Source organism: Grammomys surdaster, unplaced genomic scaffold, assembly GCF_004785775.1.
Source record: "Grammomys surdaster isolate TR1022 unplaced genomic scaffold, NIH_TR_1.0 170, whole genome shotgun sequence".
Taxonomy (NCBI): domain Eukaryota; kingdom Metazoa; phylum Chordata; class Mammalia; order Rodentia; family Muridae; genus Grammomys; species Grammomys surdaster.
The window spans coordinates 21611616-21635416 of record NW_021604618.1 but is presented as its reverse complement, the minus strand read 5'-3'; the positions used below and the strand labels follow the sequence as shown (position 1 = coordinate 21635416).

At 45.1% G+C, this 23801-nt stretch overlaps 1 protein-coding gene across 2 annotated transcripts in view; it reads left to right on the top strand.

Moving 5' to 3' along the window:
• The first annotated feature begins 12420 nt into the window (after positions 1-12420).
• The window catches only part of Ppp1r14d (protein phosphatase 1 regulatory inhibitor subunit 14D), a 13886-nt gene continuing 2505 nt past the window's right edge, over positions 12421-23801 (top strand). The window contains exons 1-2 of one of the 2 annotated variants that reach the window (XM_028767177.1): positions 12421-12738; positions 14433-14497. In XM_028767177.1, coding sequence (XP_028623010.1) covers positions 12481-12738; positions 14433-14497 — 323 coding nt within the window. In that variant the 5' untranslated portion in view covers positions 12421-12480. The remainder of the gene's footprint in view (positions 12739-14432; positions 14498-23801) is intronic. The other variant, XM_028767178.1, reaches the window with a different exon arrangement.

Below are 23801 nucleotides of genomic sequence, written 5' to 3'. Positions count from 1 at the left end.
GTACCCCAACACAGAGCGGACGTCCGCCAAACATGCTCGGAGCCCGCTGGGCCTCCGCCTACCGTCCGCCCCGGCTACCTGCGCAGGTGAACGGGGTGGGACCGCCGAAGACCCCGCCCGGCTTCCACTCTAGGTGCGCGGAAGGATTGGCTGCCTCCTCCCCCCTTTCTAGTTTCTGGTGAAACTGAGTCAGAGCGCGGGGCGGGACTGGCATTAACCCCTGCGCCGCCGGCCCCGCCCACGCCGGTTGCTCTCCCACCCGTCCTGCCCAGCAGAACTTCCGGCTGGACCCGCCCGGCAGCTCCGCCACCCCAGACCCAGCCGTAGCGCCCGCAGTGGTATCCGGACGCCCGGCGGCGTGGGCGAGGCTCGCGTGCCCTGGAGGCGGCTTTACACTGGCTCCACCGAGTCCCGCCACTCGATGGGTCCCAGACCAGAAGTGCATCCCGAAAACCCACATCGGGCCGCGACGCCACTGCAAGGTGGCGCAGGTGCGGCTGCCTCCGGCCTTCCTTTCCGGTTAGGGCCGGCATTCCCTGCCCTTGGCTGGAGGCGTTTGGGAAGGGGTTGGAAGAGAAATGTTGGGGAAAGCTTATGCAAACGATTTCGCTGTCTGTGGCCTGCCCTTGGGACATCATTTCCAGTTTTCCAGTGAGAAGAGAACCCCAAAGTTGGGTAGGCTTCGTTTGTGAAAACCAGACCCTGGGATTCGTTCTGCACTGGTGCAGCTCAGGACAGCCCTTCCTTCCGCGGCAGTTGACCAACAGGTGATTCCTGGTATCCTGGCTTCCCTGTCTCACCCACAGTTCATTCCCTTTTGTTTGAGCCTCTCCCTCATTTGTATTAACATTTCCTTTTGAACTCTTCACCTTTTGTTGGTAAATTGACCCCCTTCCCAGAATCTCAGGTTTACTCTCCTATCCCAAGGGGAACTCCCAGTGAGTAGTTGACCACTCTCTTCCCCATAAATTCTGTTTGGACACCCGGAGGCTCCAGCTCACTGAAGGGTTGAGTTATTATCTCACAAAACAGGGGACACCTTCATGCCAAGCTCATTGCTTTTCCTAAAGTTAAAAACTCACAGTCCCTTTTCACATCCCAGATGTCTACAGGTCATCTACACCCATTAGTCGTGTTTTCCTTCAAATTATTTGTGCGACAAGGCCTTGAAAGGCATCTCTGGTCCTGGCCTCGAAGTCACGTCCTTCTGCATCATTTCCTAGTTTTGCGATTACAGAGATGAACCGCTATTTCTGGCATGATTTGTCCTATTTATGCCCCCACCCCCGCCCCCCGACGGATCAGCACTTCAGAGCAATTGCTACTTTTGTAGAGGACTCGAGTTCAGTTCCCATCATCCACATCTCAAGGTTTACATCCTCCTGCAACTCCAGTTCCAAGGGGTCTGAAACCCGCTTCTGGCCTCCTCAAACACCTGTGCAAATGTGGTATTTGGTCACACTCATCCCTACACACCCCGACACACACATACTCAAATATATATTTTTTAAGATTATAAAATATTTGGCCTGGTGCTGGTGCTGGTACAACACTCAGGGAAGCTGGCAGATCTCCTGAGTTCTAGCTCTGCCTGGTCTAGAGTCCAGTACAGCCAATGTTACACAGAGAAACCCAGTCTCAGAAAACCAAAACAACAACAAAGATTCTAATAAGTGTTCCGTATATGAGTGCTTGTATGTTGTGTGCACCTCATGTTTGCCTCCTGCCTGTTGAAACCAAAAGAGGACATTTGGATCCTTCTAGAACTGGAGTGACACGGTCGTGAACTTCCACATGGGGGCTGGGAGTGGAATCAAGGTTCTTAAAGAAAGATTCTACATCTTTTCATACTACTTTAACCTCCCCCCACTATGAAAACAATTTTCCCCATTGCTCACCTAAAGTAGTTTCATGTGTAGATCTTGGCGCCAAGGATCCCTTTCCTCTACCAATTGCAAATCTTCCAGCTACTCACGTTACAGATACTGGGAGCAGAAACTAGTGGGTGTCAAGCCCTCTCTGGATATTCTGGGGTTCCACAGACGCTGGCAGAGTGATGCCCGTAATGGTATGCTAGGGAAGAAACATGATTGCGCAGTTCCTGGGGAGAAAGAATTTTGTCTCAGTTTGATTCCTACCTTTCCAAATAGCTTATACATAAGGGAATACTAACACAGGAGACTATCACCATATTATAATACTACATTGCCAGAAGTTTATGATTACATTCATTACATACATGATATAAAAAATACCTATATTTAAAGCTGGGTGTGGTGATACATGCTTATAATGCAAGCATCTGATAGGAGGACACAGGAAGATCAAGAGTTCAAAGCCACTCTTGGTTAAAAGTCAAGTTTGAGTCTAGATGAGGCTGAAAGAGACCCTGTTTGAGAGAAAGAGAGAGAGAGAGAGAGAGAGAGAGAGAGAGAGAGAGAGAGAGACTCTCGCTGGTGGCACACTTGCTTTATATGCACAAAATCTAGAGTTTGGTTCTTCATCACTGTACAAATAAACACATTTATCGGGCACTGAAAATGTCCAAATTGTGTTCCTAAGCACTTCCCACAAATTACCCAATGTAATCTGACCAAACCAAGGAAGTAGCTTTTGTTTTATTTCCTTTGTACTGATGAACAAACAGACAGGTGAGCTAACATGTTGGGTCACAGAGTGGGGCTTGGCTCTGGGCAGACCAGCTTCATTGCTTCAGTTCCTAACCCTGGGCTTTAGTGAGACTGCCATTCTGACTTCCTCTGGAAGTCCACTCTTACTTCAGATTCACCTTGCCTGAAATAAAGAATCATTCTCAAGTGATGAGCAGCCTTTTCTTCTTTCCTTTTTCTCTTTTGTGATACTTATTGCTGTGGTTTAATACAGTTTGGTCCCCTTGGAAGCTCATGTTGAAATTTGCTACTGCGGTAGTGTCCAGAGGTGGGGCCTTTCAGTGGTAATTAGATCATTAAAAAGGAACTGGGTTAATCCTTGAAGGACTGGATGAGTTACCATGAGAACAGGTTATAGAGTGAGGCTACCTCTGCTCTTCTCTTTTTCTGTGCACACCGGTTGGCCCTCCTGCTTCGCCATTGTTGTTACAACATTGTGTCCGGCCACTGCTAGATGTGAGAGTCACACCTTGGACTTGGAGTTCTGGAAGCTATTCCCGAACTTAATGTTGAGTGTCTTCTTCATTTACTTGCTGCCTTACTTCCCCCAACCCCTGTGTGCGTGCAGAGGAAGCAGGGTGCATGTGTGCTGGCATTCCTGTGGAGGCTCAAATTTGATGTCAGGAATTCCACCTTACTCACTGAGGCAGCATTACTTATTTTGCTAGTCAGCTTACTCTGGTGGTCCGCTCTGTCTCCTCCCATGAGTCTAGTCCAGCCACCTGGCCCATCCGGCATTTATGTGGGTTTCTGAGGATTCAAATTCTGTTTCTCACATTTGCATAGGAAATTTTTAATTGCTGAGCTATCTCTGTCATTTGACCTTGTTTTTTTGAGACAGTGTCTCACTGAACCTGGAGCTCACAGGTCTAACTGGCTAGCAAGCCCCAGGGGTCCTCCTGACTCCATCTCCCAACTGCTAGAATTTCAGGTCTGTGCCACCATGCATGGCTCCTCTTCCTAGCTTTAGAAATAGTTTCCAGTTTCCCTTGAGAGAGCATGGTGTCCATAATGAAGACAGGAACACAGGATGCTGTCATTCATTCTTTGTAGCCTCCAGCCACGCCCCTTTTTACATCCTCTCCTGCTCTCTCTGCACAGCCTCTTTGCAACTGTCTATGGCCCTGGTGCCCTTCATCTGCCTGGCTTCAGGGACTGATCTAACTACAGAGCATGTATGTTTTGTCTGTATGTATTGATGTTCACCATGTGCCTGCAGTGGCTGCAGTGGCCAGCAGAGGGTGACAGACCTCCCCCACTCCCAGACTGGAGTTGCGAACAGTTATAACTTATCATTTGGGTGCTAGGAACCAAAGCCAGATCATCCACAAAACCAGCAAGTGCTTTTAACCACTGAACCATCTCTTCACACACCGCGCCCCCCTCTAGCTCCCTTTTAAAAATCTTTAAGAGGTAGAGTCTTGCTTAAAGTTTTCTTAATGAGCTAGGTGTTGTTATGCACACCAATAACTCCAGCTCTCTGCTACAGAATGATTTCAAAACCTGTCTTAATTTTTTTAGAGATCCAACTAAAAGCCTATTAATGTTCTTAGTATAGAAACAAGGTGTATAGCCGGGCGGTGGTGGCGCACGCCTTTAATCCCAGCACTTGGGAGGCAGAGGCAGGCGGATTTCTGAGTTCGAGGCCAGCCTGGTCTACAGAGTGAGTTCCAGGACAGCCAGGGCTACACAGGGAAACCCTGTCTCGAAAAACAAAAACAAAAACAAAAACAAAAACAAAAAAAAAAAAAAAAAGAAACAAGGTGTATGTGTTTCCATGTGTGTACACACTCACACCTCTGAAAGTGGCCAGGGGACAACCTCAGGAGTTCCTCAGACATTGTCCACTTTTTATTTTGAGATATGGTCTCTCACTGGCCTGGAACTCACTAAGTAGTCTAGACTAACTAGCCATAGAATCCTAGAAATCTATTTGTCACACCCTTGATTTAGTTTGTGTGTATGAGTTTGTATGTGTTGGTAGTTTTTACATAGAATCTCATGTAGCTCAGACAAGCCTTGACACTTTGAACTTGCTAAATAAGTAAGAAAGTTTGTTTAGGGCTTATTTGTTTTAGGTGTATGAGTACACGGTAGCTGTCTACAGACAACAGAAGAGGGCATCAGGTCCCATTACAGATGGCTGTGAGCCAGCATGTAGTTGCTGGGAATTGAACTCAGGACCTCTGGAAGAGTAGTCAGTGTTCTTAACCACTGAGCCATCTCTTCAGCTGGAAAGCTTAGAACCCCTGATCCTTCTACTTCCACCCAAGTGTTAGAATTATAGGCATGTGCCACTAGGTCCAATTAAGAATTTTTGATAATAAATTACGGGGGAAATAATACAGTATTTTTCAAAATTAGACTGTGTGTTAAGTACTTTTCTGTCACTGTGATAAACCACCATAACCAGAAACCACTTCTGGAAGGAAAAATTTATTTGAACATATGGTTCTAGAGGAGTAAGAGTCCATAATAACCTGGGGGCAGAGCAACGAGCAACAGGCGTGGAGGTAGGAGTAGGAATCTGACATCTTCAAGTACAAGCAAGGAGCAGAGAGAGCCTACCGGAGGCTAGGTAAGGCTAGGTACTCTCAAAGCCCCCAGTGACATACTTCCTCTAGCAAGGCCACACCCCTCAGTCTCCCCCACAGCACCTCCACCTGACAACCATGTGTTCAAATGGCTAAGTCTGTGAAGGACATTTCTTACTCAAACCACCACAGGCCACTATCATTAACTTTTATGCAATGGGAATAGGTAGCTGGATATAGAGCTTCATGTCAGAAATCTCAACATTTCATAAGCAAGGCCACAGGATTGCCACAAGTTCTAGGCTAGCCTGGGCTACATACTGAGTTTCAGGTCAGACTCTGAAAATAACACAAACCATATTCATAAATCACATGGAAGTCGGTAAGTAGAAAGTAGATTACTGTTCTGGAGACAAGCAGAAAAGGTGAGAGAACGGAGAGGGTATGAAGGAGTGAATGTGGTCAAAGAACACGATATGTTTAAAATGAAAATATCATTACAAAACCCATCATTATGTACAATGAATACACACCAATAAAAATAAAAGATCTTTGACAGTCTGATAAAGAGCCTTCCACCAGTATTTAAAAAAATCCAAGGGGCTTGAGAGATGGCTCAGCAGTTTGGATTGCATACTGTGTTTGCAAAGGACCAGAACTGTTTCCCATCACCTACACTGAGTGGCTCCCAGCTCCCCGTAACTTCAGCTCCAGAGAGCGCTGGCCTCTGGGGGCACTTGTATTTGTGTACACGTGCCTACACCCACACACTGGTACACACATACACAGAATTAAAAGTAAAAATAAAATCTTTTTTTAAATCCCAGCAGGAAGATTGCAAGTTCAGGACCACTTCGGGCTAAGTAGCAAGTCTGGAGCCACTGCCAGCTAGTCTAGCCTAATGGATGAGCTCCAAGCCAATAAGAGACCTTGTCTTAAAGGAGTCGGATGGTTTCCTGAGGATTGTATCTTAGATGATACCTCCTCTATACAAGTACACACACACAAGTACACACACACACAACACCACACTCAAAACAAATCCCACCACCACTAAAAGAGGGCTGGGGTGTAGCTCAGTTAATAAAATGCTTCCCTGCTGAGAGTTCAAGGGCAGTCTGGTCTACAGAGCAAGTTTCAGAACATCCAGGGCTATGCAGAGAAACCCTGTCTTGGAAAAAAAAAAAGTAGATAAAACAAAATGCTTCCCTAACCTGGATACAGCCTGGGCTTGATGGCCAGTCCCACATACACCAGGCCTGGCTATGCGTACCTGTAATCTTAAGATTGGGGAGGTGAGGCAGAAAGGTCAGAAATTCAGGGTCATCCTGTTCTATACAGGTAGTTTGAAGCCCGCCCGGAATACATGAGACCCCGACATTAATAATATGTTTAAAATATTCTAGCCAGGCATAGTGATAGGCACTTTTAATTCCACCCCACAGGCAGATCTCCCTGAATCCTAAGCCAGCCTGTTTTATATAGTGAGCTCCAGGAGAGACAATGCTGCATAGTGAGACCGTGTCCAACCTCTCCTCAAAAAAAAAAAAAATCCAAATAACTGTTTATAGTACTCTCGAAGATGTACTTATTTTATGTGTACGAATGTTTTATCTCCATGTATGTATATGTACATAAGTACCTGGTGCCCACAGAGCTCCAGAAAGGGTGTCACATCCCTTTGAATCGCAGCTATAGATGGTTGTGAGCCACCATGTGGGTCCTGGGAATTGAACTCAGGACCTCTGGAAAAGCAGCCAGTGCTCTTAACCTCTGAGCCATCTCTCTAAATCACCCTACCCCCAGCTGATTTTTTGTTGTTGTTGTTTTGTTTTTATCTTTTTGGTTTTTTGAGACAGGGGTTCTTTGTGTAACAGCCCTGAATGTCCTGGAACTTACTTTGTAGACCAGGCTGGCCTCAAACGCAAAGATATATGCCTGCCTCTGCTTTCCAAGTGCTGGGATTAAAGGCCTGCGCCATCACTGCCTGGCCTGATTTTTTTTTTAAGATTTATTTATTTATTTTATGTATATGAGTACACTGTCACTGTCTTCAGACACATCAGAAGAGGGCATCAGACTCCATTGCAGATGGTTGTGAGTCACCATGTGGTTGCTGGGAATTGAACTCAGGACCTCTGAAAGAGCAGCCAGTACTCTTAACCACTGAGCCATCTCTCCAGCCCCTGCGTTTTTTTTTTTTTTTAAGAGCAGTTTGATTACAGGGTAAGAGGTAAGAAGTCAGTGGGCTGGGCAGTGCAATATTATTTGCAGTAGAGGAAAATGTGTTCTGTTGTCATTTTGAGAAATGGTTTCACTGTATAGCCCAGGCTGGTTCTGAACTCACAAGGATCCTTCTGCCTCAGCCTTCTGGGTGCTGGGGATTATAGATGTGTGCCACAGTGCCTATGTAATGGTTTGAATGAAAACGGCCCTCATAGGCTCATATATTTGAATACTTTGTCCTCAACTGGTAGAATTGTTTGGGAAGGATTGGGAAGTGTGGTCTTGTTGGGGAGGTGTGTCACTGGGGGCGCGTGTTGAGGTTTCAGGAGACTCATGCCACCCACTACGTTCAAATCAGTGATAGTTCTCAGCCTTTCTGCCTGTCATTCATGTACTCCAGCGTCATAGATGCTAACCTTATGAAAACATATGTACAATTAAATGCTTCCTTTCTTGCATCAACTCGGCCCCAGACAGGGTTTCTCTGTGTATCCTTGGCTGTCCTGGAACTCACTTTGTAGACCAACTGGGCTCAAACTCAGAGATCTGCCTGCCTCTGCTTCCTGAGAGCTGGGACTAAAGGCATGTGCCACCACGATAAGCTTTAAATGCTTCTGTTTATAAATTGTGTTGTTCATGATGTTTGGCACAGCCAAAGAATAGTAACTAAGACACCATCTTAGAAAAGTTACTATAACATGTCTATTTTATAATTAAGTTTCTGTAATGGAGGAGAAGGCATGTAAGAACAGGCTAGGGCAGAGAATGTGGTTCAGGAATGTTTGGTGTGAGGCTGGCAAGACTCAGTCCCCAGTACTGAACAGGGTAGGGGGATTCCAGGCAGCCTGACTCTGCTGGGCTCTGTCTGCTGCCCATTTTGACAGAACTTGTGCCAGGCCAGGAAATCATGACCATCTTCCCTCTGCAGTCTTGTGTCTTCCTTGTCTCCCTTTGGCAAGGAGCTTCACAGTGTCCATGCTGCAAGTTCACATTGAATCTCACCACTCCCATCTTAAAAACAAAGAAAGACTTGGAGAAGCCCCATGCAGGAGTCGGGGATGCCCTGAGCGGGCATCTATGACATTTGATCATTGGTGTGTTCTGATCTATTACTAAATTCTGTTAAATATTAGCTCCTAACTAGCTCTTCACTCTCTTCCTCCTTCTTCCTCTTCTTCCTCTTCTTCCTCCTCTCCTTCCTCCTGATAAGCTTTCATACTTGTAGCCCAAGCTGTTCCAGAGCTTACTATGTGCTCAGGCTAGCCTTAAGCATGTAGCAATCCTCCTGCCTCATTTCCCCAAGTACTGGGATTATGAGTGTTAGCCACCATACTTGCCTTTCCTTTTTCCTATAGCCAGCAACTTTTTTTTAATCTTACATATACTGTTCTCAAGGCACATCTGATGATATATTTTTAACACAGTAGGTGTCAAAGTATGTTTAACATATGATTTCTTCAGGACCCCCCCTTTCTGAATTCCAAATGGAGGAACTGAAAGTGTGATGTAAGACTGGCGATCTATATTCTATCTTTGGCAAGCTTGTACAAGCACTATTGTAACTGTAATGTAAAAGAACTGTAAACTAGGAACTTCGTTCAGTTTTGAAATACCATTCAGGACTGCTGCCTCATTTCCCCAAGTACCGGGATTATGGGTTTTAGCCTCCATACTTGGCTTAAAAAAAAAAAAAAAGACAAGATCTTGCTGTGTAGCACAGGCTGGCTTTGAATTCATAACCTTGCTTCTGCTTCTTGGGTTCTAGGACTACACATGTATGTCACTTTGCCCCACATGGCTTTTTTCTAAAAAAATAAGGTTTCTCAGGAGCCAACGTATAATAGTGGGAGTCAATACTGAGCACAGAAACTTGACATCATTAAAGCAACCATTATAAGACCTAGAAAGAAGTTTGTAACAAAAATCAGGGACCAGGGATCTGGCTCTGTTGGTAGAGTGTTTGCCTCATGTGCAAGAAGATCTGGACTGCATAAACCAGTGTGGGCCTAACCCTGAGGTGTGAAGGCAGGATGACTGAAAGTTCAAGATGGGGCTGGAGAGATGGTTCAGTGTTGAGAACACGGCCTACTCTTGCAGAAGACCAGATTTCAGTTCCCAGCATTCATGTGGGGCTGAGTGCTGGTTGGTTAGTTAGTTAGTTAGTTAGTTAGTTAGTTAGTTAGTTTGTCAACACTGAGGTCATTTGGAGAGAGGGCATCTCAGTTAAGAAAACACATCCATAAGATTGGCCTAGGCGGGATGAAGAGGTAGGTGGCTCAGCAGTTAAGAGCACTATCTGCTCTTCCAGAGGTCCTGAATTTAATTCCTAGAAACCACATGGTGGCTCACAACCATCTGTAATGGGATCTGATGCCCTCTTCTGGTGTGTCTGAAGACAGTGACAGTGTACTCACATATATAAAATAAATAAATCTTTAAAGAAAGAAAGAAAGAGAGAGAGAGAGAAAGGAAGGAAGAGAGAGAAAGGAAGGAGGGTGGGAGGAAGAAAAGAAAGAGAGAAAGAAAGAAAGAAAGAAAGAAAGAAAGAAGAGGAAAGAAAAGAAGAGAAGAGAAAAGAAAAGAAGAGAAAGAGTGGCCTGGGCAAGCCAATGGGGCTTTGCTTTTTTTTTTTTCTTTATTAATGATTTGTGGAGGAGGGCTCAGCTCATTGTGGGTGATGCCAGGGCTAGTGGTCTTCGACGGGTTGAGAAAGCAGGTTGAGTAAGCCATGAGGAGCAAGCCAGCAAGCAGGGCTCTTCCAAGGCTCCCGTGGCAGCACCTGCCTCTGTGTTTCTACCTTGGCTTCTCTTTACAGTGTAGCTGTATGTGAAATAAACACTTTCCTCCCAAGTTGCTTTTGGTCTTGGTGTTTATCACAGCAAAACAAATTTTTAAAAAAGCAAATTAAATATGGATTTTTTTGTTACTAGAGAGAGAGAGAATGAGAGAAAGAAAGAATGTGTGTGTGAGAGAGAGAGAGAGAAAGAAACAGAGAGAGAGAGAGAGAGAGAAAGAGAGAGAGAGAGAGAGAGAGAAAGAGAGAGAGACAGAGAGAGAGAGACAGAGAGACAGACAGAGAGACAGAGAGAGAGAGAGAGAGAGAGAGAGAGAGAGGAAAGTAGATTAAGGGGCTTGGTCTACAGAGTGACTTCCAGGACAGCCAGGGCTACACAGAGAAACCCTGTCTTGAAACAACAACAACAGCAGCAACAAAAACTAACAACAAAAAGACAGGCAGCTCACAACTGCCTGTGACACCAACTCAAGGGGACCTGATCCCCTTTTCTATACTCTTCAGTCTATATCCACGTGCATAGAGCTACACACATACACATACATAAAGCCAACCTGAGATGAGAGAGAGAAGAGAGAGAGAGAGAGAGACAGAGAGAGAGAGAGAGAGAGAGAGAGAGAGAGAGAGAGAGAGAGAGAGAGAATGAGAGAGACAGAGAAAGAATGAGAGGGGCAGAGAGAGAATGAGAGGGGCAGAGAGAGACAGAGAGAGGGAGGGAGGGAGGGAAGGGGAGAGAGAGAGAGAGAGACAGAGAGAGACAGAGAGACAGAGACAGAGAGAGAACAGGGCTGGCAAGATGGCTCAGTGTATAGAAGTGCTTACTGAGCAAGCTTGGTGACCTGAGGGCAGTCCTTGGATCCTGTGTAACAGCTGTCCCCAGTGCTACACAACTCTTATCAGTGGCTTGAAGACAGAGGCAGGAGAATCAACCAGATCACAGTCCATCTAGCCTGGAGCACATAGTGCCACAGAAACAGCCTTGAGAGAGAGGCTGTTTCCGTTACACAGAGGGAGAAACGTGCTGTCCTCTGACACCAGACATGTACCTTGGCATGTGCTCACCTGCATTACACACAATAATAGTAAATATATGTTTTTAATTAACATGTACAAGACCCAAGCTACAGTCAGTCACTGATCAGTGGTAGTGCTTCCTCAGCATATACAGACACACACACACACACACACACACACACACACACACACACACCAGATGATACCACATAAAAGGACAATCATTACCTCAAGAGGACTAAAGCCAAAAATGGTGGTAGGAGTTGGAGGTTACATCAGGAGAAGAGAGAAAAATTCTTTTTTTTTTTCATCTGTTTTTCTGCGCTCTTCATTAAAAAGAAAAACAAGACAAAATAGACCACAAAAACCCAGTCTTCTCAAACATTAAGTTATTTTTTAAAAAAAAATTTTTATAAAGGAGTGAATAACTGAAAGTACTTTTAGATGGCAAGCTTGTTTAGCAATCCGAGTCTTGATACTTGTGAAGTCAGGTCTGCCGGTGTCTTTTATCAGGAAGAAGCTGAATCAGGGGAGGGTCACATGACAGTAAACCTGGCTTCCAAGAATGAGAATGGGCAGTGTAGGCCAGGCTGCATAAATCTGCCTTTAACAATCACAGTAGCAGAGCTGAGATCCAGACACACCCAGACATGGGGCACAGGGCCCACAGGGTCAGAAGTAGCCATCTGCCAACTCTATCCACTGGCTGAGATTGCCCTCTGTGGTGCCTCACCCTGAGTAGGAATCCTACTCCTGCAGGAACCGGAATTCTCCAACCACAGCTGCTCAAGCCTGCAGTGGACCATCTAGTTCCTAGAAGATAGGATGCTGAGGGACCTCAGGTGAGTGAGTCTAGTCATGGTCTAGAGCTATCCACGGAGGACAGGCGGGAGCCCCACACCCAGCAGGACTCAGGCTCCTTCCTTTTCTCAAAGCCTGCTAGCCTCTTGACTTTTACTTGTTTGAAGTTTATGTTACTGTGGCCTCTGGCACCTGCAGAACAGAGGCTGGGCTATGGCTCTGAATGTCACTGGCTGCCAGAGAGAAGCCAGGAGACTCATTCCCAGCACTTACTAAAGGCCTATTGATCTTTGACCCCTGCCCCTCCCAAGAGCCTTGGCCCTCTTCCCACCTCCTTTCTTCCTTGTGGGCCTCTCCCTCCATTCTCTGTCCCCTCATTTTCCTCTATGCTCTTGCCTGGACTGGCAGTTTCCCCCAGCTCTTTGTACAGTCCGATCTTTCCATGCTGTCTTCAAGCCCTACTTCCTGTACGTCTCCCAACCCTCGCACAGACAACCCAGACAAGAAGGTCCACTGGGCTTCTGAGAAGAGAAGGAGGACATCATCCACAGACTCAGAGTCAAAGACTCACTTGGATGTTTCTAAGTTGCCCAGATCCCGGAGGCCCAGCCGGCTGACGGTGAAGTATGACCGGGGTCATCTGCAGCGCTGGCTGGAGATGGAGCAGTGGGTAGATGCTCAGGTTCACGAACTCTTCCAGGTGGGTAGCCTGAGGGGGCTGCTGGAGACTGTGGATCTGAACTTGGGTCCTGAGAGTCAGAGAGCTTGCTTAGAGACTTCCAGAGGAGCTGGAGGGCTGATGTGAAATGCTGTCACGGAGCATGCGTCTTCAGATGGAAGAAAAGTCTCAACCATCTCTTTAATCCCTTTTTGCTCTGGAGAAGGGCTGATTTCATGTAAGGAAATTGCCTAGACTCAGTTTCTGAGCTACATAACGGGGCTATCCATGCCTGATATAGCTCTTTGCTAAGACTTTCTGAGATTTAAATGACAGTTGAAGAGGAAATGCTTGGCCAGACTTTGGTGTTTTATGTCTCTTCAACGTACATTCATTCCTAAAGGCACATTGTCCAATACTGTCCCTATCAGTACTGTGGCTTTTAGTTTTAAATGACTTAAGATGAAATGAAATTCAAAATTAAGGAATTTTAACCATTCCTATGTGACCCCCAAGTCACATGGTTAAAGTGCTGACTATCGTGTACCACACTGTCAGCACAGATAGTGGGACCAGCCCCACTATCTCAGGATGGGCAATGCAGAGCTAGACAGTGAGAACAACCAAGGAAACCCTAACACCATGACCTTATCTGGCTTGGACTGAGTGGCTCCGGCTGCCTTTCCTCAACCTCAGCCTGGGAAGGATGGGTCTTGCCCCTGGTCACGGGCAAGTAGTAAGTAGTCTCTCACTTAAACTGTCAGCTCTGATCCCAGAGCAGTACCAACTGCTTCATGAAGGATAAGGTTTTGACCTCTTTACAATGTCTTAGTCACAATGCAAGCCTGGACATGCGTTATTTGATTTAACCATCCCCCAGATTCCCTTGGGTAGCTGTTGTCTTACAGCTGAGAGCTGAGACTTGAGCTGTAGATACAGCTCAGTGGGTAGAATGTTTGGATGAAGCCTGGGCTCTGATCCCCGGGATTGACATAGGTTCATGGTTCATGGTGGCACATTCTTAACAGGAGGTAGAAGCTGGAGGGTCAGAAGGTCACAGTCGTCCTCAGCTACTTAGTTAATTCAAGGCTACTGAGATGCATAAGTGACTTGCTCAAAGTCATGCAGCTAAGGAGCCATGGACTAGGAACTATAGTTTGGCCCCTGGCTAGAAAGTTTGGGTACTTATTTGAACAGCCAGCCAGTGGGAAGTTAATCCATGACTAGGTGGGTATAAGCCCCATGGTTGGATCCTAGAGACTAACCCACAAGACCAGAAGTTCTCATTGTTCACAAGAGTGTTTGTTCAACGTGACTATCTTCTTCTGCCCTCCTTCCCTTCTTCCTTCCTTCCTTTTCAACCCCCTCACCCTTCTTTCCTTCTTTAGATCCTGTGTTCAGGCCTGTGATTCTTGCAAGTGAGGCTTGCCAGCTGTCCTACTATGTGAGTAGAAAAGGATGAGCAATGGGGCCTGGTCAGTGTTGCAGCTCACTGTGTCTAGTGACTGTCTGTGCACAGATGTCTCTTGTCTGCTGAAGCGTCCTTAGGCTGCTTGTAGAGGGTTCAGATGCTTCAGAGTTGGGAGCTGGAGAGCTAAGCTTTCTTGGTCCCCATCTCTGATTTTGCAGAGCACCACCAGCCACGCCCACTTTCCTATTCAAGCCCCTCCACACTCGCTGTGTTTTGATTTCACAGTGTTTCATGTGCCCTGGAACGAAAAAGTCTCGTATTTCAGACCTCTCAGGGCAAGTCCTGCCAAGCAACCAAGGAAGGCAGCAGCCCAAGAACCCACTTTACAAGGCAAGGAGGGAGAACGGAGGTTGTATCGTAATGTGCCCTTAATACTGGGAAACAAGGCATGTAGGAGGACTGCTCCCAGGCAATGACTGGCATAAAACACCTGCCCTGTTGTTTCCATGGCAACTGTCCAAAGGTGCCAACAGGAAGCAACTAAGTGCCCGGGAAGCTCCAGGTGGCTGGGCATCTAGACAGAGGTCATGGTAACTCTGAGCGTACCCAGCTTCAATTCTACTTTCCCAGTGCCCCTCCATGGCCTATCCTGCCCACCTTTGCCCTGCTGTACCATTGGGAATGGGTACAGGGATGTGCCTCTTGTTTAATGACACTCAACCTTTCTTCTGCAGAAGACCAACGTCCCCATGGGTGTGTAGCTTGGCCTGGGGTCTGTGAGAAACTAAATCTGGGGATACACACAGTCTAGAGGCCCTGGGACTCCTGCTCTCTAGAAGTAGCCTGAGGATTTGGCTTCTAGGAAGAGACTTAATCAGCTGCACATAAGGAGACCTCTTGTTAACAACAGGCTCCAGACACTATTCCGATCCTCCTCTCCCACACAATTTTTTTTTTTTAATCTCTTCACATCAGGCCCCTGAAAGGATTTCTCCACACTCACTTCTTCTGACTTTTTCCCATTCCCATACCACTCAGTTGCCTGAAATCTACTGAGAGCTCTGCCTCTGGTTGCTAAGTGCTGCATTAAAGCTAATGTACATAGCAGCAGGGGACGCGGTCAACCAAGAGTGAACTTCCTGTAATTCCATGATACTAGATTTTCCTGCTGACAGCTGGAACACACTTCTGTTGAGACGGTGACATTTTAAAGCAGCAACTAACTACATTTTTAACTTTTAAAAATGTGTGGTTGTTAGACCTGGTGGCACAGGCCTGTAAACTCAGCTACTGAGGAGGCTGAGACAGGAGCACTGCAAGTTCAAGACTAGCTTGGGCATTTTAGTGAGACCCTATCTTGAAATAAAAATACACAAAGGAACTGGGAATACACATGAAATATGTAAATAAATTGAAAGTACTGTTGGAGTCACTGAGATGACTCGGCAGGTGAGGGCAGTTGCCACACAAGCCTGATAACCTGAGTTTGATCCCTTGAACCCATATAAAGGTGGACAGAGGAAACCAATTCCACAGTGTTGTCCTCTGACCACGGCACTCCCTCATCACACAATAACAAGAATAATTTTTTAAAAAGTATTGTTGGACTTGGTGGTGCATGCCTTTAATCTCAGCAATCAAGAAGCAGACACAAGCAGATGGATTTTTGAGTTTGAGGCCAGCATTTTCTATATAGTGAGATCCTGTCTCAAACAACAACAACAACAACACAACTCCAAGTATTGTCAATGAAGCAGACATAGTTAGCTTATCTGGGCTGTTCTTCATTGCTAGTCTCCATGGTCTGGGTGTGGACTGAGATGAGAAAGGGGTTCAAATCAAGCAACGGCTGGCAAAAAGCTGCTACATGTCACAGTGTCACAAGCTTACCATACTTGTTCATCTCAGTGGTGCTGTGTTGTCTTCAATTTCTTTAAAATCTACTTTTAATAAGGGTTCTTAAATGTTTTAACCTCCCTTCTAGCCACCACCCATAAGAGGTAGTGGAAAAGAACAGTTATTAGGATATGGGGGAGGTGGACCTGTTTAAAAATAGTTTTTTGGAACAAATTCAATCTGTGTTGTCAGGCTATATACCAGCAGTCCAGTTCAGTAGAGTCAGGATGGCAAACATGTATCAGCAGCAGTGGTTGCATGATCCAGCAGAAACGGCCAGGCCTCAGCAAATTGGTACAAGTCAGCAGGAGTGACCTGAACCAGCAGGGATGCCAGGAGAAGTATTCTGCCATGCTTCTGTCAATGAAGTTAAGATCAGTGAAGACGTGAGACCAGCAATTCAAAATTAGCTATGCAAGCCCCCATCACTGTCCACTGGGTCCTAGTTATACTCCCTCCAAACATCACGGGTTCTCCCACAGATCTTGCTTCACCATGTAAATCTGTCTTAGCAAAACTCCATGTGACACCATTCAGTTGACACCATTCTGCCAGTCAGCCCAAGTCCAAGGAAGCTGCAAGAACCAGCCAGAACACCACCATAAGTTTTTTGGTGCGTTTCTTTCTATGAAGTCATAACAAAGGATGGCCATTATGGAATGGCAAGGTGTACATACCAGTACCATCCAGCATCATCCACCATCTGTTGGATCCTTCTTAACATCATGCGTTCTTTTACATGTTTGCTTTAGCAAAAACAACCTTTTGCCTGTGTCTGCTTCAGCAAAATGTTCCTTCCTGTGTCTGCCTTAGCAAAACATCTCCCCTGTGTCCACTTCAGGAAAACACTCCTTCACGTGTTTGCCCTAGCAAAACACCATCGGACACACTGACTTTCCAAAAAACCCATAAGTTTCCATTTCAGGGCTGTTATTCTCTGGGAATTCAAAACATATGTGAGGAACTGAGAGTGGAGCTCAGTGGAAGAGCATATGCTTAGGATGTGCTTAGCATGTGCTTAGCATGTGCAAGACCCTGGCACTAGGGATACGGGATTTGAAAGAAAAAATATTGAGGCTGTGATACAATCCTCTTTTATCAACATTTTTCTGTAGTGTCAATTATATTCAACATATATTAAAGACATAAATGGGATACTAATGGTTTGGGGGTCAGGAGTCTCTTTTATAAAAGCAAACATAAACTTAAAAAAAATTGTATATGTGTGTACGCACATGATAGATATATGTGGAGTTCATGCCACAGTGTGAGGAGGAGACAACTTGGCAAAGTTGACTTTCTCTTTCCATTTTTATGTAGGTTCCAGGGATCAAACTCAAGTGGTCAGGTTTGTGCAGCAGACCCTTCCAACCACTCAGCCACCCCAGTGGTCCCCAAATCCTAATCTTTATAATGATCTCTTTAGTTTTGAGGCAGGATCTTGGTATATAGCCTAAACTAGCCTTGAAATCAAGACTTCAGAGTAGCTGGCATTACAGGCATGCACCACCTGCCCTGACTCTTCCCTGCCACAATCGTCAGATGACGGGTGATGAGCAGGCCAGGGGTCTGTTTTACCTCCCACTCGGTGGGCACGCCTGGGCTGCTTCTCTAACCATTTTTCTGCAGAATTAAATATGCTGCTACTTCCATCAGGTAAAGCTTTTATTTAAAATATGATCACTTCTGGAGGATTTCTATGCCTCTTTTATTTTATTTTTGGTGTTTTGAAACAGTTTTGCTGTGTAGCCCTGGTTGGCCTAGAATTCACTATTTATCTCAGGCTGGCCTCAAATTTTCAGCAACGTTACTGCTTCTGCTGGGATTATAGACATGTGCCACATCACACCAACCATTTTATAGGTTTTATTAATTTGCTACTACTACTATGGAATGTACTGAAGATTAAACTCAGGACCTCATGTATAGGAAAAAAAAAACAAGATCTTTACCACTAAGTTCTATCCATTTAATCCATCCATCTGCCTACCTGGGTTTGTTATTGTTACATTGTTTATTTGAGATAGGATCTAATGTAGCCAAGACTTGCTTCAAACTCTCTATGGAACTGAGAATGGCGTTGAACTCCTAACCCTTCAAACTCCAGCTCCCAGATGCTGGATACAGGGTGTATCCCCAGGCCTGGTTTATGAGGAACTTGGGGTAAACCTGTGCATGCTTGGTAAGCACTCTGCCACCTCAGCTGCATTCCTGGACATCCCTTTGGCCAGTCTTTCACTCTTGCTTTTGAGACAGGGGATTACTAAATTTTCTAGACAGGCCTTGAGTTCCTGACCCTCCTGCCTCAGCCTTTCTGGGTGCTAACGTTCCAAGAGAGTATCATATGCCTAGACTTCATTTGGATTTCTTATCTTCTATTTTTCTTGTTTCCCTACCTAGAAACTCCATCATGCCTATCATTTCTGAGATTGGTGATGTGTTTGTGTTGTGTGTGTGTGTGTGTGTGTGTGTGTGTGTACTCCATCATGCCTATCATTTCTGAGATTGGTGATGTGTTTGTGTTTGTGTGTGTGTGTGTGTGTGTGTGTGTGTTTGTGTGTGTGTGTGTGTGTGTGTGTGTGGTGTTGGAATTCAAGCTCAGGGCTTCTTTCACATGCTTTTCAAGTACTCCATCACTGAATTATATCCAACATGACTGGATACTGGACATTGTGAACTGAATGTTAAGTAACTGGATATGTTTTAAGGTTTATTTTTTATTTTCAATTGTGTACATGTCTGTGTGTGGGTGTGTGTACATGAGTACTGGGGATGCCCGTAGAGGACAGAGGCTTCGACTCCCCAGAGCTAGAGTTACAGGCAGTTCTGAGCTGCCTCGTGTGGTCTTGATGTCTGAACCATCACCCCAGCCAAGGTAGCTACAATAACAAACAAACAAAAAAACCACCAAAAAAAAAAAAAACACCTTTGTTCAAGGAGCTCAAGGAGTGTTGGGGTTTGTTTTATTTGGTGGTATTACTTTGTGGACCTGAGACTTTTTTCTAAGCTTTGTTGAGGTTAATCCAAAATTGACTCACTGGTGCTCCCAATATAGAATGACCTTTTTGAGGTCTCTATTGAGTTCCTGAATGCTCATCAGTAAGTGTTCAGCTCATTGCTCAGACTTGATTTCTGTCCAGTCTTGGAGTAGGTGTGAGAACAGCCCACCTCTGTGCCTTCAGTCCCTCACAGTTGGTCCTGAACGTTCATCTTAGCCCTCAACAGAAACTCAAGTGTGTCTCTTCTGCCAATTGCCCAGCTCTCTTTCTTGTCCTTCCCAAAAAATCAGTCCAGTGATTTCTAGCTATCTCCACCTTCTCCAGGTCTGATCTCTGTCATGGGCTTCAGTGGCATCACTTGGGTCTTCTGGCCTCTGGGATCTTCAGTTGCTCCCAGAGAGAAATCTCTTGTTTCTATTCTTTCTTGGTTCACAGCCCCAAGTTCCTTATTTTCCGATGTCTGGAAATATTGTTCTTGTCTTTATTTAATTATTATTTTATATGTATGAATGTTTCTGTCTGGTACCTGAAGAAGCCAGATGTTGTTGGATCTCCTGGAACTGGAGTCACAAACAGTTGTGAGCCATCATGTGGGTGCTGGGAATTGATCCCAGATCCACAGGAAGAGCAGCTACTGCTCTGATCCACTGAAGCATCTCTCCAGCACCTGTTTTGTTTTTTGAAACAGTGTTTCCTTCTGTAGCCCAAATTGGCCTGGAAGGGATGATATAGCTGGACTGGCTTCCTGTTTTAGCCCAAATGTTGTGATAACAGGTATGTATGTCTGTGCCTCACATTTTATTCTATTGTTAATTTATTATTATTGGTGTGCATGTATGTGTGTGTTTGTGTGTGCACGCATGTGCACTCATATCAACTATAGGTCAACTTCAGATGTCATCCTCAGGAGCTGTCTACTCTTTGTGAAATTACTCTTTTTGTGACTGGAGAGATGGCCGAGTTTACACTCACTTCTTGTTATTAAAGAGGACCCAAGTTCAGTTCCCAGCACTCACATGGTTGCTTACAACCATCCATAAGTTCCAGAGGATGTGGTACACTCTTCTGACCACCACAGACACCATGGCCACACATACACGCAGCCCAAACACTTGTACACATAAAAGAAAATGAACACATCTAAAACATTTGTTCCTATTTTATGTGTAGGGTCGATTTACCTTTATCCATACAGGCATGCAGTGTCCATGATGAGAGAGCGACAGATCCTGGAGTTACAGGAGCTTGTGAGCTGCCTGATGTGGGTGCTGGTTCTTCTGCAAGAACAGCAGGTGCCCCTAACCATTGGGACATCTTTCTGGTCCTGTCCATGCCTTGTATGTTTGAGATAGGGTCTCTCCTAGGACTCAGGGCTTCCTGGCTTGTAGGCAGAATTTGCTAGCAGACCAGCAAATTCCAGGTGGACTCCCAGCTCTGCCCTGCTTCTGGAATTACAGGCACTTGACACAGGCCATCTTTTGATGTGTGTGCTGAGAATCAGCCTCAGGTCCTCATGCATAAGTAGCAAGCACCTTAGATGTTATCTCTCCAGCTTCCCACCTTTTGTATTATTTGAAACAGTCTCATATAGCCCAGGCTAGTCTCAAACCTTTTATGTAGCCTAAGATGACCTTGAACTTCTGATCTTCATGCCTTGACTTGTGAGTGCTGGGATTACAGGCATGTTCTACTGCACCCTGTTTTTCATTTTCTGAAATTTATTTATTATTGTGTGTGTTCATATATGTGTGATTTGTGTCTGAGTGTGTGCACACACGTCATTATGCAAATGTAGAGATCAAAGGTCAACTTTCAGAGAATTGGTTTTCTCCTCCCACTGTGGGATCTTGGGATCAAACTGAAGCCTCTGTGTCAAATGTCTTTATCTGCTGAGTCCTTCCCTACAAGATAGGGTCTCATTGTGTAGCTTTGGCTAACCTAGAATTCATTATGTAGAGTAGGCTAGGCTTGAATCCAGAGAGAACTTCCTGGCTCTGTCTTCAGAATGCTGCAGTCGGCCAGGCGATGGTGGCTCACGCCTTTAATCCCAGCACTTGGGAGGCAGAGGCAGGTGAATTTCTGAGTTCGAGGCCAGCCTGGTCTACAGAGTGAGTACCAGGATAGCTAGGGCTATACAGAGAAACCCTGTCTCGAAAAACCAAAAAAAAAAAAAAAAAAGAATGCTGCAGTCAAAGGTGTGTGCTGCCAAGTCTGACCTTGGCTTGTTTGTGTGTGTGTCTCTCTGTGTGTATGAGTATGTGTATGTGTGTGTGTGTGTGTGTGTGTATGTATATGTCTGTGTGTGTTTGTAACCCTGGCTGTCCTGTTACTTGCCATGTAGCCTGTAGCCCAGGCTAGCTTAAAACTTTCATCAATTCTTCTGCCTCACCTTCACAAGTGCCCTCACCTTCACAAGTGCATGTGTTCTCACATCTGACTGTATATTTCTGACTGTATATTTTGTGTGGTTTTCTAGTTAACATCTACCTTATGAGAATAATCTAGTGCTTGTCACTCCTGACCTTAAGCATCAGGATTTGGTGAAGTTTGTTTGTTTACTTATTGTAGGCTTATATTTTTCAAAACCTATTTTAATAAGGGTTCTTAAATGCTTCAACTTCCCTTATAGCCCGCCAGCCAAAGGTTGGGGAGGAAGATGGTTAATAGGACAAGGGGGGCACAGACCTGTTTAGAAGTAGTTCCTTGAAGAGATTCCGATCTTTGTTGTCAGCAGTCTAGTTCACTAGCAAAACACCAACAGGAATCAACAGTAGCAGCTTAATCCAGAAGAAACCCCAAAGCTCTGCTAAAGCAGTAAGAAGCAGCCAGAACTCAACCAGAAGTTCTTTGGTGTGTCATAACTCTCTGCAAAGTTATGACAAGCAAAGATCGGTGTAGAAATCAAGGTGATCCAATGCCAGAGGATCATCCACTGTCTATTAGGTTATACTTACACTCTTTCCAAACATCATGTGTCCTTTCAAGCATCTGCTCCAGCAAAATGTCACATGACCTTTCACTAGTCAGCTTCCAGAAAAACGCCATGTGTCTGTTCTCAGCAAAACATCCTCTCATAAAACAGTCTCCAGAAAAACATCACATGACACAACTGGGTTGCTAATGAAACCAGAAATTCCCACATACATTTATTTATTTATTTATTTATTTATTTATTTATTTATTTATTTATTAAACAGGGTGTCATCTCACATTTAGTAGCCAAGGGTGATCTTATGTCTCTCTCCCAAGTGCTGGGGTTACAAGTGTATACATGCTGGGTTTATGTTGGTCCTGAGGCCTGAATCTAGGGTTTTGTGCATGCTAGGCAAGCACTCTACTGACAGAAGTACCCAGTATCTGGTGACTTCTTATGCTCCAGATTTCAGAGACAGCTTCTTCCACGAATCTTCCTGACCCCTGGATTGGTGAGCTTTCCTTCCCATGGACTGCCGTGGTCATGTGTGAGCTTTCCTTCTCATGGACTCCTGTGTTCTCTCATCTGTCTGTCACCATTTATTGTAACTGCTCTTTCGGTTGTCTGTAGGCTTTTCAAGGGCAGGATCATATTGTCTGTCTGTCTTGGTGTTATACTCCTAAGACTCACTTTCATCTTTGATATACAACAGGCCTTAATTTATTGATCTACCTGTTTGTCTATATATCTGTTTATTGTGGCTGGCCTTGAAGTCACAGAGATCTGCCTTTTTCTGCCTCCTGAGTGCTGTGTCACCACCACCCAGCTGTCATCCCTTGACAAACACATATAAAGTCCATGAGCTTTGAATGAAGTTCACTATATGTGAAAGAAGTGCAGAAGGAAGTCTAGAGCTTCAGGGAAGGGGCTGACTCAAGCAATAGTGATTTTTAAAAAATGCAAAAGTTCTTGAGTGTTAACAGTGGAAAGAGAAGGAAGGAAGATGGGGGTTCTTTTCTTTTTGATACATTATTTGATCTGTGTCACTTACTTATTCATAATTTATTCATAATTTACAAAGTCACCTTTATTGAATATAAACCTATATGGAATAAAATGTGTCCTTTTACAGTGATCAAAATACAGTGGGTGTATTTTGCTCTCTATAAAACCTTACACTGCCAAGTGTGCATAAGTGGACATGGGCTCAAGTACATGAGGGGTCAGATTCCCTTGGAGCTATAGTTATGGGGTTGTGAAGATATAGGTGCTAGGACCCACACTCAGCTCTCTGGAAGAGCAGTTATTGCTCCAGCACCTGTGTCTGTAACTTTTCTTGTTTTGTTTTGAGACAGGGTCTCTCTATGTAGTTCTGGCTGTCCTGGACTATCAGTCTAGCCTGGCCTCCACTCATAGAGATTTAACTGCTGACACACCAGGCAGACTGTAACTTTTCAATTTTCTGAAGTTTAACTTACTTATTTTACTGTTGGAGGTGGGGTGTGTGCTACAGTGTGCAAGTGGAGCTCAGAGGACAACTTCAGTGTATCCTGTCCTCGTAGGACCCAGACTAGACTTTTCTTGTTTTGTTTTGTTTTTGTTTTGTTTTGTTTTGTTTTGTTTTTCGAGACAGGGTTTCTCTGTGTAGCCCTTGCTGTCCTGGAACTCACTCTGTAGACCAGGCTGGCCTCGAACTCAGAAATCTGCCTGCCTCTGCCTCCCAAGTGCTAGGATTAAAGGCGTGCCCGGCTAGACTTTTCTTGTTACGCTTCATGTCAACAACTTTTTTTTTGGTTTGGTTTTTCGAGACAGGGTTTCTTTGTGTAGCCCTGGCTGTCCTGGAACTCACTCTGTAGACCAGGCTAGCCTTGAACTCTTGAACTCA